At 40.6% G+C, this 16,334-nt stretch overlaps 1 protein-coding gene across 1 annotated transcript in view; it reads right to left on the bottom strand.

Annotated features, from left to right (window-relative positions):
- Positions 1-15,732, bottom strand: part of trpn1 (transient receptor potential cation channel, subfamily N, member 1) — a 184,938-nt gene extending 169,206 nt beyond the window's left edge. Inside the window, exons 1-2 of the mRNA XM_048528498.2 lie at positions 15,584-15,732; positions 6,262-6,306 (exon numbers count right to left, since the gene is read on the bottom strand). Coding sequence (XP_048384455.1) covers positions 6,262-6,306; positions 15,584-15,622 — 84 coding nt within the window. The 5' untranslated portion in view covers positions 15,623-15,732. The remainder of the gene's footprint in view (positions 1-6,261; positions 6,307-15,583) is intronic.
- Positions 15,733-16,334: the final 602 nt, after the last annotated feature.

The following is a 16,334-nucleotide window of genomic DNA, read 5'->3' as shown; positions in this document are numbered from 1 at the left end:
GACTTTCATTTAGTCAGTCAGATTCAGATTCAGTCTGCAGTAAAAGATCAACAGGCTCATCTACAAAGCTACCCAGTACTCATTAGGATTGATTTTCCTGTTTGACATCAAAATTTTATCAGTTCATCCATCTGTGATGAGAATGATCTTTTACTAAATGTTTGGAATTCAGCCCAAAGTACAAAGAACAAAGCCTCACATATTAAAGTATGTTATATGACTGGGAGTGTACAGAATGGGTCTGATCATAAATACTGAAATAATGACATTCTGACGTGTGTGATGGTCTAAGTTTTGAATATTTTGGGATAAAAATATACAAGGGTCAATGAGAGAGTTAAAAATAGCTTATATATGTATGCATTTTTATTCATTTGTAAGATGTGGGCAGCACTGGCTACATTGGCATTTATTACTAATCCCTAATTGCCCTGAGGACAGTTAAGAATCAACTACATTGCCACATATCACATGTAGGCCAGACTAGGTAAGATGGCAGATTTCCCTACCTCAAGTGCATTATTGGGTTTTTAGAACAATCAAAAAAGGTTACATGGTCACCGCTGAGTCAGCGCTTCATTCCAGCTTTCATTGAACTCAATTTTCACCATCTGTGATGGATGGGATTCAACCCCACGCACTGAGGAGGTTATCCATGGTTCTGGATTGCTTGTCCAATGACATTACCACTATGTCACTGTCTCCTCTAAGGATCACAAAGTACTTTACATCTAATGAACTGCTTTTGGTATCTTATCGTCAATGGAATCAGGTTAGAATGGAATCATTCAGCAATCAAGAGAGGGAAAGTGTGAAAAATGTAAATATCCTGCTGAAATACTAATCGCATCTGTTCTGTGGTGGAAGGAAAGTGTGCTGCTGGGGTCCAGCAGAAGAAGACACTAATATTCAATAGGCATTGGTCTATTCAACTTCTTCTAAAAGGTCTTTCAAAACAGTGAATGAGAAAATTGGCAATTTCCCAACATTGTTATTCCTCACTTTAATGGGCACAAAGTCTTTGTTGACTAAAACTAAGTGAAAGCATTAATTATATACCACTCCCAAGCAATTGCAATCATAAGCACAGGTACAAAGTTATGAGGGCTTGGAGTCTGGAGGTTACACTGCCTGAGGCTACACAAAGGCACAGATTTATGAGCAGAAAAAAACTCAATTAGATCTTCACAGTAAACCAATAGAAATGTCATGGGTAGAATTTATGATGGTTTTCACATACGAATGTATGAATTAGGAGCAGAATGAGGCTCTTGGCCCAGTGAGCCTGCTCTGCCGTTCAGTAAGATTCATTCTGGTTACTTCACAAATGTATCCACCGCTCCCTTTAAAATATTCCAAGATTCTGTTTTGAGCACCTTTTGAAGAATAGTTCCAAAGATTCATAGTCCCCCGTGAGAAAAAATCCTCCGTATCTCTGTCTTAAATAAGTGATACTTTTTTTTTACAGTTCTAGATACCCTTGCTAGAGGAATAGCCTTTTCACAACCGCCTTGTCATGACCCTTCAGGATGTTATATGCTTCTGTTGGACAAAACACTCCCAGTTATGGCAGAAATTTGGAGGGAAAAATTCTATCAAATCTCCTTTCCCACTGGGCACGGACAACAGGAATCATGGTCATGTTCTATTCCGTATTTCATTCTTAATTAGATCATTTTCTTAGTAAGCAGCAAGGTAAGCTAGTGGATTTTGTTTTTAAAATAGCAATTGCCTCTTAACTCCTCTAAACTCCACTGAATACAAGCTGAGCCTGTTCAATCAATCCTCATAAGACAACCTTCCTATTCCAGGCACTATTCCACTATGCCTTTCTCCGCTTTGCCTCCAAGACATTCCAGAAATAAAATGACCAATACTGTAGGCAGTATTCCAGAAACAATCCCACAAATACCCAGTACAACTGAAATTCACCCTCTGTACATTTTAGTTCAATTCCCCTTGAAAACATTCCCAGAGGTAGAGCACTACATTCGGAGATCTTGTGAGAAACTACTTGCAGATAGTGGTTCTTTCCTCGAGGTCATGATTTTCTCTGGGTGGAATTTAGTTGATCAAAGAGCAAATTTGAGCATTAGCTCATTAACTGAAAAGTCAATTCTCCTTAACAGTGGTAGAATTCCTAAATTTAAATCCGCTAACATCTGCCAAACTTCAGCAATGTTTCAGCCAATACTTTCCATCTCCACAAGGTTTACTGAACAATAACTTCACTTCCTCAGAACTGTCTGAAAGTGGGATAGAAATAGCTTGTGTTTTAACTTTGGAAAGGAAGCTGGATACATAAAGGTAAAGAATAGGGCTGCTCTCTCAGTAAAGAGTGACGATTGGTAGTGGTTTAAGCTGAATGTCATCACACCTCAAAGCGAGAGGACAGGTTGAGAAGAAGAGTACTTCATGATAACTTCAGCCAGCACAGGAACTGAACTCCTATTGTTGGCATCACTCTATATCACAGACTGGCCATCCAACAAACTGAGCTAAGCAAAGCCCTAGCTACCTTTCTGTAGAAGGGTCCCGACCTGGAACGTCAGCTCTTCTGCTCCTCTGATGCTGCTTGGCCTGCTGTGTTCATCCAGCTCTACGTTGTGTTGTCCCTAGCTACACTTGACAAGTAAAAGGCTACAGGAGAAAAAGGGGCATGAAGTCTAATTTGATGCAAATCAAATTATCCAGGATGCTGGAAATTTGAAATTAAAACAGAATGTGTCAGAAATAATCTGATTCTCTTACAAAGTTTTATGATTCCATGTTTATTAAAATAAAAGAGTCAAGAAGAATTTCATTTGATAAATGTTAACATTTTTAAAGTGGTTCCACTTTTAGGGTGTTTGTGTTATGATATTCAGCATCGGACAGGAAATGTTTATTCTGACAGACTTACCTTAATATTGATGACTGAAAATAGAGAAGATGCCATACTCATAATTTCTAATGATTCTGTTGGACATGACAGCAGAAATTTGGCAGTTAGCAACAGTACCAAGAATACTTAAAAATGAGGTGTTAACCAGGTGAAGCTACTAAAGAGTCTATCACTTGCATAAGCAGCAAGTGATAGACAGCTAAATAATCCCTGAATTAGACCTCAACTCTGCAAACTTGCCATAAGCCATTGTGAATGAGTGCGAACATCAAACACTGGAGGAGGAGATTCCACAAACATTCCAATCTTCAATGATGGAGGAACCCAGCACATCAGCACAAAAGGTAAGGCTGAAGTGCTGAGTGGATGATCCATCTTGGCTTCCTTCAGAAGTCCCTTGTATCACAGTTGTCAGTCTTTAGCCAATTCTATCACCCTACATGGTATCTGGAAACAGCTAGAGGCACTGGATACCACAAAGGCTGTGGGCCCTGTCAATGAAGACTTGTGCTCCAGAACTTGCGCCACCCTTACCCAAGCTGTTCCAGTACAATTACAACACTGACAATGTGGAAAATTGCCCAGTTATGTACATAAAAAGTATGACAACTCCAAACTGGCCAATTACCATCTCATCAGTCTACACTTAATCACTAGAAAATGATGGAAGGTGTCATCAACAGTGCTTCATGGGAGATGTAGGGGGAGGGGAGTGGGTATGGGTGGGATGCTCTTCAGAGAGGCAGTGTGGATTTGTTGGGTTGAAAGGCCTATTTCCACACTGTAGGGACTCAATGGCTAATGACAAATTTCTACTGACAAATAGCACCAGCTCAGCAATACCTGCTCGATGATGTCCAGTTTGGGGTCCACCAGGGCCACTCAGCTCCTGACCTCACTGCAGCCTTGGTTCAAGTATACACAAAAGAGCTGAATTTCAGAGGTAAGGTGATATCAAGGTTTTATTTGACTGAATGTGGCATCAAGGATCCCAAGAAAATCTGGAATCAATGTGAATCAGGTGGAATACCTTCTCTGGTTGTAATCATACCCTGCGCATAGGAAAATGTTTGTGGGTGTTGGAGGTCAGTCATCTCAGCTCCAGGACATATCTGCAGATGCTCCTCAGGTTAGGGCCCTGGGCCCAACCATCTTCAGCTGCTTCATCAATGGCCTTCCCTCCATCATTTGGTCAGAAGTGGAGATGTTCACCAATGACTGCACAATGTTCAGCACCATTCGCAACTCCTCAGATGCTGAAACAATTGATGTATAAATGTAGCACAATCTAGACAAGATCCAGGCTTGGGCTGACAAGTGGCATATAACATTTGCAACGCACAAATGCCAGGCAATGGTCGTTGCCAGCAAGAGAGAACCTAAGCACTGCCCCTTGACACTCAATGGTATCATCATCACTGAATCTACCACTATCAACATCCTGGGATTACCAGTGGCCTGAAATTAAAATGGATGAGCCATTTAAATACTATGAACACAAGTGCAGGTCAGAGGCTGGGAATCCTGCAGTGATTAACACACCTCCATCTACAAGGAACAAGTCAGGAGCATGATGGAATACTCCCTACATGTCAGGGTATGTGTAGCTCTGAAGAAGTTTGAAACCATCCCAGAGATCGGATCCAAACTTTTTCGGTTGAAGATCTACTTAGGTAGACTCTCCACTAGCCGTACAAGTTTCTGAAACTTTTCCCCGCAAGCCAAGGATATCAAACTCAACAATATCCATCCACACAGATACAGGCAGGATTTACCTTCATTACTCAACTCCACTCATTTACTTTCTCAGAGGAAACACACACTGACATGGGGACAATGTACAAATCCCACATCATCTAACCAAGTAGAGTCAGCACACCTTCCCTATGTGGAATTTGCTCATTCTCTTTGTGCAGGGTAGGTGGACTGCCCATGCTAAATTGCTCAGAGTGTCCAGGGATGTGCAAGCCAGGTGGATTATCCATGTGAAATACAAGGTTACAAGGATAAGTTAGGGGAGTGGGTCCATGTGGGATGCTCTTCAGAGGGTTGGTGTGGGCTCGATGGCCTGTTCCACATCATTGGAATTCTATGTTCTATATGCATCTGGATGGGTACATGAAGAGAATGGGATTAGAGGGGTATGGGGTAAATGCTGGCAAATGGGACTAGGTCAGTTTGGGATATCTGGACAACATGGATGAGTTGGACCAAAGGTTCTGTTTCCATTCTGTATGACTCAATGACTGGGAACCCACAGTGTTGGAGGTAGTGTATTGCCATGGATATAGAATTGACTCATGGGCAGGAAATAGAAAGTGTGGATAAGGGGTTCTCTTTCAGGTTGACAGCTTATGACCAGTGGGATTCTACAGGAATCAGTATTCAATCCACAGATGTTTATAATATATATTAATAAGTTGGTCTGTGAGTGATTTACCTTATTTGTGTGACGTAACATTTTGTGAGATACATTGTTGAATAAGGTACTTTAATCAGTAGGCTTATGGGCTAAGGGCAGAAAAGTGGACGATTGAAATATCCGATCAGCCATGATCCTTTTGTAGCATGCTTGAGGGGATGAACAGCCTACTGCTGTTCTTATCTTTTACAATCTTACCAAATTCAAGTTCACATGTGCTATGTCTCATTTCCCTTTACATTGACTGACTTAGCCTCTGATCCTCAAAGGGAGGAACTCAAGAAAGGAACCCACAAAGGGTTTTATTTTCATGTTTGACCATCTGGGACAAACAGCAGGGCTCCTTCTCAACCTAAGTGAGAAAATCACAGCTTGGTGCTGTCCCTTTCTGTCTAGTTTACCTCCCATGTTCCAGAGGTGACCTACTACTCCACTCAGCCTAAGGTTCTGCTTCTGGCTGAACAATCTCTACAGGAGTGCATGTGTGATGTCTGCCCAGCTACTCCACCCAATCTGAATGCAAGTCACATATCCCAACTCTTTACTTAGCTTAGTTGCATGACATTTGGAATACATACAGAGAGTCTCACATTTTTCAACTATCAAAAGATCCTCAAAAATTTTAACAAGAACATGAAGCATCTATATAATGTATAATCCCTCTAATGTACAGTCATTTCTGATGACGGAGAAATGAAAGATGACCTCCTCTGATCTTTACCACTTGTTATGTTGAGTGTTTATGATCAATTTCTCATTGTATCCAGAAGACACATTGGAAGTAGTCTCTGATAGAAGTGAGATAACTTCTCAAAATGGTCAGGGGTGGAATGGTTTTTGTCAAATACTTACAAACTGAATATAAATATTTGGTTTATGGAAATGTTCCAGAACTGACCTTTGACCGATCGATCTGATTACCTCCTAACTCAAACAGCTTTTCCACAATAGTCACCTTGTTTTCTCGAATAGCGATCAAAAGTGGTGTCAGACCGGATTCCTGTAAATTAAAAAGCATCATGCTGAGCAAAACTAATATCTTTAAAATCATCCGGATGTGAAAATATAAAATCATCAAAAGGAAGTGCTACATTCTTTTACTGGGTCATGTTGAGTTTGATAGCATTAGCTGGAATATGTAAGAATACCAAACACAATGGAAAATATGGACTGGCATTTAATGCAGAGATTTAGACCATGGCTTCAATGAAGTCAGGAGCCTGGTAGCCTGACTTCAGTGTCCAACTTGAGTGTCCATGAGTACTATAACAGAATCCGCTTTACTATAAATCAAGTTTGTTATTTGGCAATTTTGTCATGAAGACTACAATGAACAGATACAGCAGTTCACGCTTTTCTGAATTTAATCCTTTAATATAATTTTTACATGAAAATTTAAAAATTCCTTTTACTCTCTTCATGAAATCAATGCACTTTCCTTGGCAAATGTTTAACCTGTTTTTTTTTGATGCGGTAAGTACAACTTTACAAAATTGTACATTTTATCCTTTCAGCTGCCACTAAATTGCAATCATTATTTAGGAGTTGATTTTCTGTGGCATTTCACATAACGAGTCAAAACCTTTAAAGGAAACAGAGTTCCAGAGCAAGCAACAAGAAGACCAGGATGTACAGATGTGTTTAAACTCCATTTTACAGGAGTATATTCTGCTTTTAGTTTTATACCTCCACTGGTATTCCTAGGGCAAATGTAAACTTTCTATGCTTACTTTTCATCTTGTATTTAAGCTCTTCCTGCTGTAATGATACTTCAACATCTCCATAGGAAATAAGACATAATTACAATGAGATACCCTTCCGCACATATACAGCCTGGGTTTGAGCAGGGGTTGGGGGCTGGGGACAGTAAACGTAGGGGCAAGTTTGCTCCTCCTTTAGCCAATAAACAGTTTTTGGCTCATGGCTGGCTTTGAGTTGTCCTTTTCACCCTCATCCAGAGGACAGTGTAGCCTCCTAGAGCCGCTGGCCAGTCACCAAGAGAAGTTTTAAGAGGTTGTGGTCATATCACCATGGTTACGCCAGCACACCCAGACCAAGGTAGAAGGGAATTGCGGAGATTGAGGAAGTTTGTTGGTGGACGGTACTTCTGAGGGGGGAGGAATGGCTTAAATGGGCCACGCTCCAGCGTCCATTGCCAAGCCATACACTGGCAGTGAATGCTGACAGGCTACATACTGGCAGATTCCTTCGTGGTCATGGGTTACACATTTTTCTTCTTTATTCTTTCATCAGATATGGACATTGCTGGCAACATCAGCAATTGTTTCCCAAGCCTCACTGCCCTTGAGCTATGTGGCTTGCTGGGCAATTGCAAGGGTCAAAGAAGTAACATACTGTTGTGCCTGGAGCCACTTGAGGTCAGACCAGGTGAAGGCAGCAAATTTCCTTCCCTAAAGGGCATCAGTGATCCTTATGAATTTTTACAAAATTTGAGGATTGTTTTGTGATCAAAATTACTGCGATGTGTATAATTTAGATTTTTTCAAAATTCATTGAGTTTAAATTTAAGTAGATATTGGCATGGGATTTCAAAGCGTTACTCCCAAAGCATTGTCCTGGGGGCACGGATTACGAGCACAGTAACATTGCCACCACATCACCATCTCTCCAAATTGCAGCTGGTTTTCACAGAAGTCATTACGTCATTGCTAATTTGTCACTTAAAAGCCTGAATTGGTCTATGGGTAATTACACTTCCTGAGAGTTTCTCTGCCATTGCTAACATTCCCCAGCCCCAGCTGCATACATACTCTTAGAAGGAAGGAGGGGTGCATAGGAAGCAAATGCAGACATAAGAGATTTTATGGGCTGCTTTGCTTAATGGCTAGAGGGAAAGGTGAAAGAGAAATGGGAACTTTGTTTTATGCAGTAGCTTGTTATGAACTTGAATATGCTGCCTCAAATGTAACAATTCAATGATAGCATTGTTGCACTTGTGTGAAATATGGACTACTAAATTTTAATTTTCATCAGTTAACCACTGACACATTTCATGGTTTAAGAAGAATCAAAGACCTAACATCTCCTGATGATAAACTGATGAAGCTTTATGAGACCGATGAAGAATTAACAAAATTTGAAGATAGTTTTGTGATCACAATGCAAATTTAATTTAAATTCAAGTAGCTGTCATCATGAGATTTGAATTTGTTTCCCAAAAGTCTGCAATGAAGTTATAGTGTTAACTACAGACAATATGTGTCAGTGTCAAAAGATTCACATCTCCTGTTTTAGTGTATAGTTGTATGATAATTTCACGGATTGTTTGATTAAAGACAGTTTGGAAAGACGATGGAGTTAGACTCAGCAAAACATACTGAACTATACTGAACAGCTGCTTTTGAGTAGTAGAGAGAGACAGAAAGAAAAATGAACAATAAGGGAGTAACTTATAGACATGGTTGAAAGGCTGGCTAGCTAACAGGAAACAGAAATTAATCATAAATGGGTCTCTTTCTGATTGGCAAGGTATAACAAAGGGTGTGCAACAGGCATCTGAGCTGGAGCCTCAAACTTTTATAATTTATAAAGGACCAAAGGTATAGATGCTAAATTCAATGATTAAACAGACAGACATATATGTAAACTGAGAAGAGGAATAAGAAAACTGCAAAGAATATCGATGGGTTATGTGAGTGAATGGTAGATTTAGCTGTTGGAATATAATGTGGGAAATTGTGAAATTGTCAATCCTGGCTGAAAGAACTTAAGAAAGAAACGTATTATCTAAATGATGAGAGATTACAGGCCTCTGAGATCTGGGTGTCCAGGTGCATGATTTCCAAAAAGGTTAGTACACAGACAAGATGAGATAATAGAACATTATCATTTATTGCAACAGGAATTGAATTCAAAATTATGCAGTTTATGCTTCAGTTACACAGGATATTGCTGAGACTAGATCTGGAGTACTGTGTACAGTATTGGTCCTGTTATTTTAAGGAAAGATGAAATGCTTTGAAAGCAGTTCAAGAAAGTTTATCAGAATAATATCTGGAATAGCGGAGTTACCTTATGAAGAAAGGTTGGACATGCTAGATTTATATCTGCTGGAGCTTAGAAGCGTAAGAGGTAACTTGACTGAATCATATAAGATCTTGAGAGGTCTTCTCAGGATGAATTTGAAAAAAAGATACTTCCTATTGTGTGAGACTACAACTATGAATAGGGTGAATAGCTAAGGTCTTTTTCCGAGGCTAGAGGTGTCCAAAACTGGAGGGCTTTGGTTTAAGGTCAGAGGGGAAAGATTTAAAAAGGACCTGGTGGTGCCTTTGTGGAATGAGTTGCCAAAGAAAGTGGCGGAGGCTGGTACAGTTACAACAATTAAAAAGTATCCGGATGGGTATATGAATAGGAAGGGTTTAGAGGGATATGGGACCAAATGCTGGCAAATGGGACAAGATCAGATTAGGACGTCTGATCATCGCACATGGGTTGAACTGAAGGGTCTGTTTCCATGCTGTATGACTCTAGAGAGTTGACTGTTAAAATGTTAGGCGTTGTCCAACTAAGACAGAAAGAAAGGAGTTATTTTTCCTCAGAGTTAAGAGACTTTTTTAACAGCAAAAGCAGGTAGGTTGTGAGTGAAGGGTTATCGTGAGTAGGCGGGGGAGTAAGCAGATCAACAATGGATCATACTAAATGGCACTGAGTAAGTTCAAGGGCCGAGTAACTAATTTCTATTCCTATTTTGTATGTTTGCTTGCGCACATTTGTATGTATATTTGGAACTTTCTCCATCGCTATGTATCTCTCATTATTTCAGAAGATGGCATCTGGTGGAAAAGTAAATTGAGAGAGAAATCATTCCACATTCTATTACTGCTCTGAATACAAGTCAAACAGTAAACAATTGTGGTTTCAGGTTAAGGATCTAAAACCTAACAGACTCTAAGGATTTTTTACAGGTGTCACATTTATTCTCCCTGTCTGTAGTAGATACGGTACATCTTGTCTCTTTTACCCTTTACTTTGCCTATGTTTTTGTATGAAGTTTATATTGCATTTTTATTATCTTTATTGGGGATAGCAGATAACAAAATTCTTCTTTCACTAGAAAAAATTGGTAATTAGCTCCCTCATTTTCTAGCAACCTACATCTTAATTGATGGTTTTTGGGCTGTGTGCTACAAGCAAATAAAAACTTTTATTGCAATTGGCCAAGAGGGAAGCCAATTTCTTTATTTGTTCACAGGATGATACATCAATAGCCAGGCAGCATGTATTGCCCATCACTATTTGCCCAGAGGGCAGTTAAGAGTCAACCACATTGCTGTAGGTCTAGCGTCACATGTAGGCCACATCAGATAAGGATGGCAGTTTCTTTCCTCAAAGGACATTAGTGAATCAAATAAGTTTTTCCAACAATCAACTCACGGTCATCAGACTCTTAACTCCAGATATTTATTGAATTCAAATTCCACCATATGCCATGGCAGGATTCGAACCCAGGTCCCCAGAACGTTACCCGAGTGTCTGGATTAACAGTCCAGCAATAATACCACAAGACTCCCTACTTCTTTATCTGGTTGCAAAACATTTGGAGGCTGGGCAGTGATATTCCCACAAATAAATGATAGAATTGGAATGGGGTGGAAGTACCTTGCTCCTTTGAGAGCTGTTTAAAAAGAAGAGAAAATGGAAAAAAAACGTTTTCTTGGATGTCTAAGAACAAAAGTGCTAAGAAGTCCACATTTAATAATAATGCCTTCACGGATAGTTAATGAAAAATTGAAAGCCATGCCCTTGGATGAATTAAAACGGGATAGGTAGACACTTAGACGTGGGGATCACCTCGAAAGGTGGAAAAATAGAAATTGCAAAACAAATGTCTATTTAGTGGTGGAAATGGAGAGTGAGCCAGATAAATTGAAACTGCGGCAGCAGAGATTAGACTTACAATGCCAACAGGAAAAAAAATGAGGAAAGAAAATTCCAGGAAATGAAATAAGAACATGACGGATGAATGGAAAGATTGAGAAAGAGGGGGAGACAGTAAAAGAAAGAATTCCAAGATAGCGAAAGTGAAAATGAGTTCCAACTGAGACAGGTTGAGCTCAGAAGAGAGCGAATGAAGGCAGCTCAGGTGAGAGAACCACATATAAGCACCTCTCATTTCAGTTTGTTCATTTAATTCCTACATTTTAAACGGAGGAGACTGAAAGGTTAGCATGGAGGGCAAGTGGCTCCTCTGTTGTAAGGCATTGCAGCTTCAGAGCAGGATGGCAGGGGAAGGTCATGAAGGATACTATATCTCACTCGAGGGATGTGCCACTGACTATAAGGCAGCAGAATAGGCTGTTTCAAGAGCATACCAGTTAGAGAGAGTTCCATAACTGCAAGAAAAAAGTCCTGAAAAGATCAATTTAGATGGCTTTAGCAGCTCGTTTTTGACCTGTGGATGTGGACTCTTCACATTGAGGACACCCATGAAAAACTTTGGTGAAATAATTCTTGGTGCCTTCAATACTCCATCCCCTTATGAATTCAAACATACACTGTGGAAAAGAGATGTGTACAGTGTAGAAAGGCAGCAGTTCTTGGTGATGACTATGACTTAACATATAGGCCCATAAAATCAGAGAAGCTGGAATCTGGAAGCTGTCACTGACCAGAGGGGGTTAAGGGCGAGACAAATATTCCTGAGACAAGCTGGAGAGAAAAGCAAGGCCAGGCAGAAAAGACTGCAACACGTCTAAACATTAATGCCTGGAATTTGGATGGAAGGCGGATAGGAAATCAATGCCCAATGCTTCTGCTCAGGAAAATCAGGGCACACAAAGGGGAATTCTTCAGAAACTCAAGCTGCAGGTCCAGTTTCTGTAGCACTGAAAATAGCCAGCCAATGCTGACAAGGAGCATTGGCTGCAGAATGTGTCCATAGGAATGGTGATCACTGACTTGATTAAGCAGCTCGAGAGAGATCTTGAGACATTGGCCTCTCACAAACCTTGCCAATGGGATAAATGTTTTCCACCTGGAGTCAACTTAAGCTCCAGAGTGCTGTCAAAAGGATTCAAGGGAAAGTGTATAGGGGTGCCACTGAATAAGGTTTATTTGCAGAGTGAATTTGTTATGTCCTTTGAGCCCAAGCTTGGCAAATGCCTGGAATATACAGTTTATTGGGAAACAGTAAAAGCCAAATCTACTCTTCAAATGGAAAAGTACAGCTCATAACTGGAAAGGCCGGACAAAGCCAGTAGCAAACAGCAGAAAAGCTGGGAGAATATGAACAGATCTGGACATTTTACCTTAGGACAGATATATTGCGCTCTGAAGGAGTACAACATAGGTTTACAAGTACCTGTGCTTCAGGGATTAAATTATGAGATTATACAAATGAGGCCAGTTTTTCCCTACAATTTAGAAGGGATAGGTGTAATGTGATCAAAGTCTTCAAGCTATTAATAAGAAAAGACAGGAGTACTTAAAGATAAAGTATTTGCCACTGGTTGCAAGTCCTACAACTAGGGGACATAGTCTGAAAATTAGGGCCAGACTATTCAGAAGAAATTACGAACCACTTCTCCACATAAAGGATGGCAGATGTTTCAAACTCTCTTCCACAAACGGCAATGGATGCTAGGTCAGTTGTTAAGTTGAAAACTGAGAATAAATATATTTTTGTTAAGATAAGGTATTAAGAGATATGGGCCAAAGGTAGGCAGATAGAGTTAGATCACAATTCAGCCATTGTCTCATTGAATGGTGGAACAGGCTCAAGAGGCTGAATGGCCTACTCATCTCCCTATGTTCCTACGCCTTACAGAAGGCAGTAAAACTCATGAATTAGGAGTGGATCAGGAAGTCTCACTTGAAGTAAACAGTGCTGAGGTCAGGCAGCAATATCAAAAAAAGGTCAGGACCAGATCCATACGTATTGAGTCAATAGGTTAGAAAAAAATTAAGTTAGGACCAAGGAAGGGGCAAATGGGACAGAGATCTGGTTAACAGGTATCTTGCTGGTAAAATTACAGGAGGACAAGATGATTTCTTTGGCGGGGAAGGCGAAAGTGAAAGACCCAGAGGACAGGACAGCATGCATTGAACATTCGCCTGATGGCACTAAAGAAAGTTGAACAGATTATTGGAAAACCCATTCCCAAAACAAAGGGGGAGGGAAATGAAACATGCTCCACAGCAGACATGACCAATGGAGGCCATGCCAGACATATCCATGAGTTAACTACAGAATTATCCACCAGGTAATCCAAGGAACAGAACCCAGTCTGAAATCTCAAGCAGTTAAATGAAGTTGATGCAAAGCTAACTGAGGGTGAGATGTAGGACGTAAAGGCCATGCACCTACAAGAGGCAAACCTCAAATTATCACTCACTGGCTTCAAGAAATCAAATTTGTAAAATGCCTGTATCCAGTACATGGAGCCTAGAATTGGGCAGTGAAAGATTAAAATTGGGAAGATACCATAGTCCAGTGAACAAGTCCAAATTTTAATTCCAAAGCAGGTTTTGAATCCAGGTTAAGGCAAAGAGAGGGAATGTAGAAAGTGTGTCTATTTTTGTACTTTTCTGAAGAAGAGTCCAGACCCAAAATGTCTCCTTTCCTGCCCTTCTGATGCTGCCTAGCCTGCTGCGTTCATCCAGCTCTACACCTTGTTATCTCAAACTCCAGCATCAGCAGTTCCCACTATCTCTGTATTTTTGTACCGTTATTTCACAAATACCTTGTACTGGAAAGCTGATCATAAATGGAAAAGAACAATAGTGCTCATGTTTGTTCTTCATGGTGGCAAGGTTTGACACATAGTGAATATCAGCTGTCAAATTTGAACTTCCATATTTGTTATAACAAGGTCCTTCTATGGACCACAATGGTTTCTAAAATAAACAAAAAATGCACCTAAAATGACTTCAAATGACTGAGGCAGGCTGCTGCAAACCTATGTGGAATAAATAAACAATGTGCATTGAAATTACCACATTTATTGCAAAGACATCAAAACCAAGCAACTGAGACACAGCATCAAAAAATTCACATCTCTTTTTTTAAAAAAATCAGTTGCTCAATAGTTTCACATATTATGAGAAGAAAGGCAGGCCTGATATTTAGTGGAAAGACAATGAAGTTAAATTCACGAATACACACCAAATTATATTTCAACAACTTCTTTCGAGCAGGAAGGAGAAATAATAAAGAATGATTTTGTGCCAAAAAGAGTTGGAGTGTTGTCCCCCGACTGTATCTCATCATCCCAGAAGGCAGCACCCACTGGAAAATCAAATGGGGGGATAAAAATCTATTAATCAAGAACTCAATCCAGATTCCACCTTTGCTCAGCACGCAGTCAACTATTAAATGTGGTCTCATATGAAGAATCTAATATCTCAAAGTCTGTAGGAATTTTTTTAACCTGTGTAATCTTTATTTTCCGTCTATACCATTCTGTTTTAAACTTAATTCCCCTGTATGTGTGTGTGTTTGATACTGCATTTTTACTTCTTTTTAATTGAGCTGGTAAGCAATAGATTTCCTCTTCTTTCATTGACTGATGAAAACTTCAGTGAATGGCTTTCTTTTCCTAATAAACTTACAGTTCGATCTAAAGTTGACAGCTACTTGCTAAAATAACATGAAAACATTTGTTGCTTCTGACCGAGAGGACGTTACAAAGAGGGGAACCAAATTCCCCCTCCTTGTCTATTCAGAAGAGCTTCAGAAGGAATCGTTTTGCGGAGTTCTGGGAGACGATAAGGCGAGTGAGACCAAACAGACCGCTCTTAACCAGGGCTTTCAGTGAGACGATGGGCCGGATGTTCTCCTCAATTAGTGGACAATTCGCAGCTAGAAATTGCTGGAAACCCAACCAAAGCACCCCCAGAGGTTGATCGCTGTGATTTACTAGTTTATTTAAAGCAGTTGAGTTCCATTTCTAAAAAAAATCAAGCTACCTTAAGATAGAATCAAGTGCGGAATAAAATGCTGACCTGGTAATTGCAGCCTTGCGTTAATTCTAATTTATTTCGCTTTGGTAGAGTGACTGTTGAACTCATTGCAATGACCTTTATCAATAATCAGCCGCTCTTGGGAACAAAACGCCACCCTCAAAACTCAACTTAAAGTTCACTCAGTTTGAAGTGCCTTTTACCATGGGGTCCGATTACCATGGAGAGGAAAGCATGTTACCACAATAATATAGCATTATTTTTTAACATAATAATTAACTTGCTCCCCTGATCCTGCAGCAGTAAACAAAATGAATGATAAGTGGCAAGAGAAAGATAAATAAATTACACACTTCATCGGAGAGAGTGATGTCTCGGTCTCCTTTATCCATGCTCCTCAGAGTCTGTTCCAGAGCACACCATTCTCCCCTGTGAGCCAGCTGTAGCAGCCGGCTGCCTGAGCTCACTGTCGATCCAGAGCTGACCGAACTCGTCTCCGACATCTCCCCAACATTAGCCCTCCCCCAACTCAGGCCGCTGACACCCCCCTCCCCACCCCGACCCGTTCCCGTCCCTGTCTGCGCCGGGCTGCACTGCCCTGGTGACTGTGATTGCGGGCGTGCCCCGTTCACAGCACCCACCCCCAACCCCCACCCCCCACCACCTTCCCTCGCCTTCACTTCATCCTCTCGCTGCCTCTGCAGGAGGTCAGGGTTGCTGGAGATTGGAGCTGAGCTTCTGCTGAGGCTCGGCACCAATGAGGGAGTCAACTTCCTTAACTCCGCCTTTGCAGCCCGTTACCTTGGATTCCGCCTGAAGACAGCATTTCACCCCCTTTGCTCAAAATATTGCTGCCTCCAAGGCTCCTTTACACTTTCACCCAAACTGTGAAATCGCCTTCCTTTGTCAGTTAATCCTAGCCTTTTATTTTCATTTATTAAACAGTAGAAGTCTAATGAGTTTGTTATGCAGATATGTAATTTCAATCTCACAGTTTCAAACTTTGGGAAAAACGCTTACCATCACGATTTGCTTTTTAGCTCCTCAAAGTGTTACAATTTCTCATTTTTTTAGGGAGAGATTGGTGGGACAACATTGGTAGCC

Source organism: Stegostoma tigrinum, chromosome 5 (genome assembly GCF_030684315.1).
Source record: "Stegostoma tigrinum isolate sSteTig4 chromosome 5, sSteTig4.hap1, whole genome shotgun sequence".
Taxonomy (NCBI): Eukaryota; Metazoa; Chordata; class Chondrichthyes; order Orectolobiformes; family Stegostomatidae; genus Stegostoma; species Stegostoma tigrinum.
The sequence above is the reverse complement of the archived record's forward strand: the minus strand, read 5'-3'. Positions and strand labels throughout refer to the sequence as shown.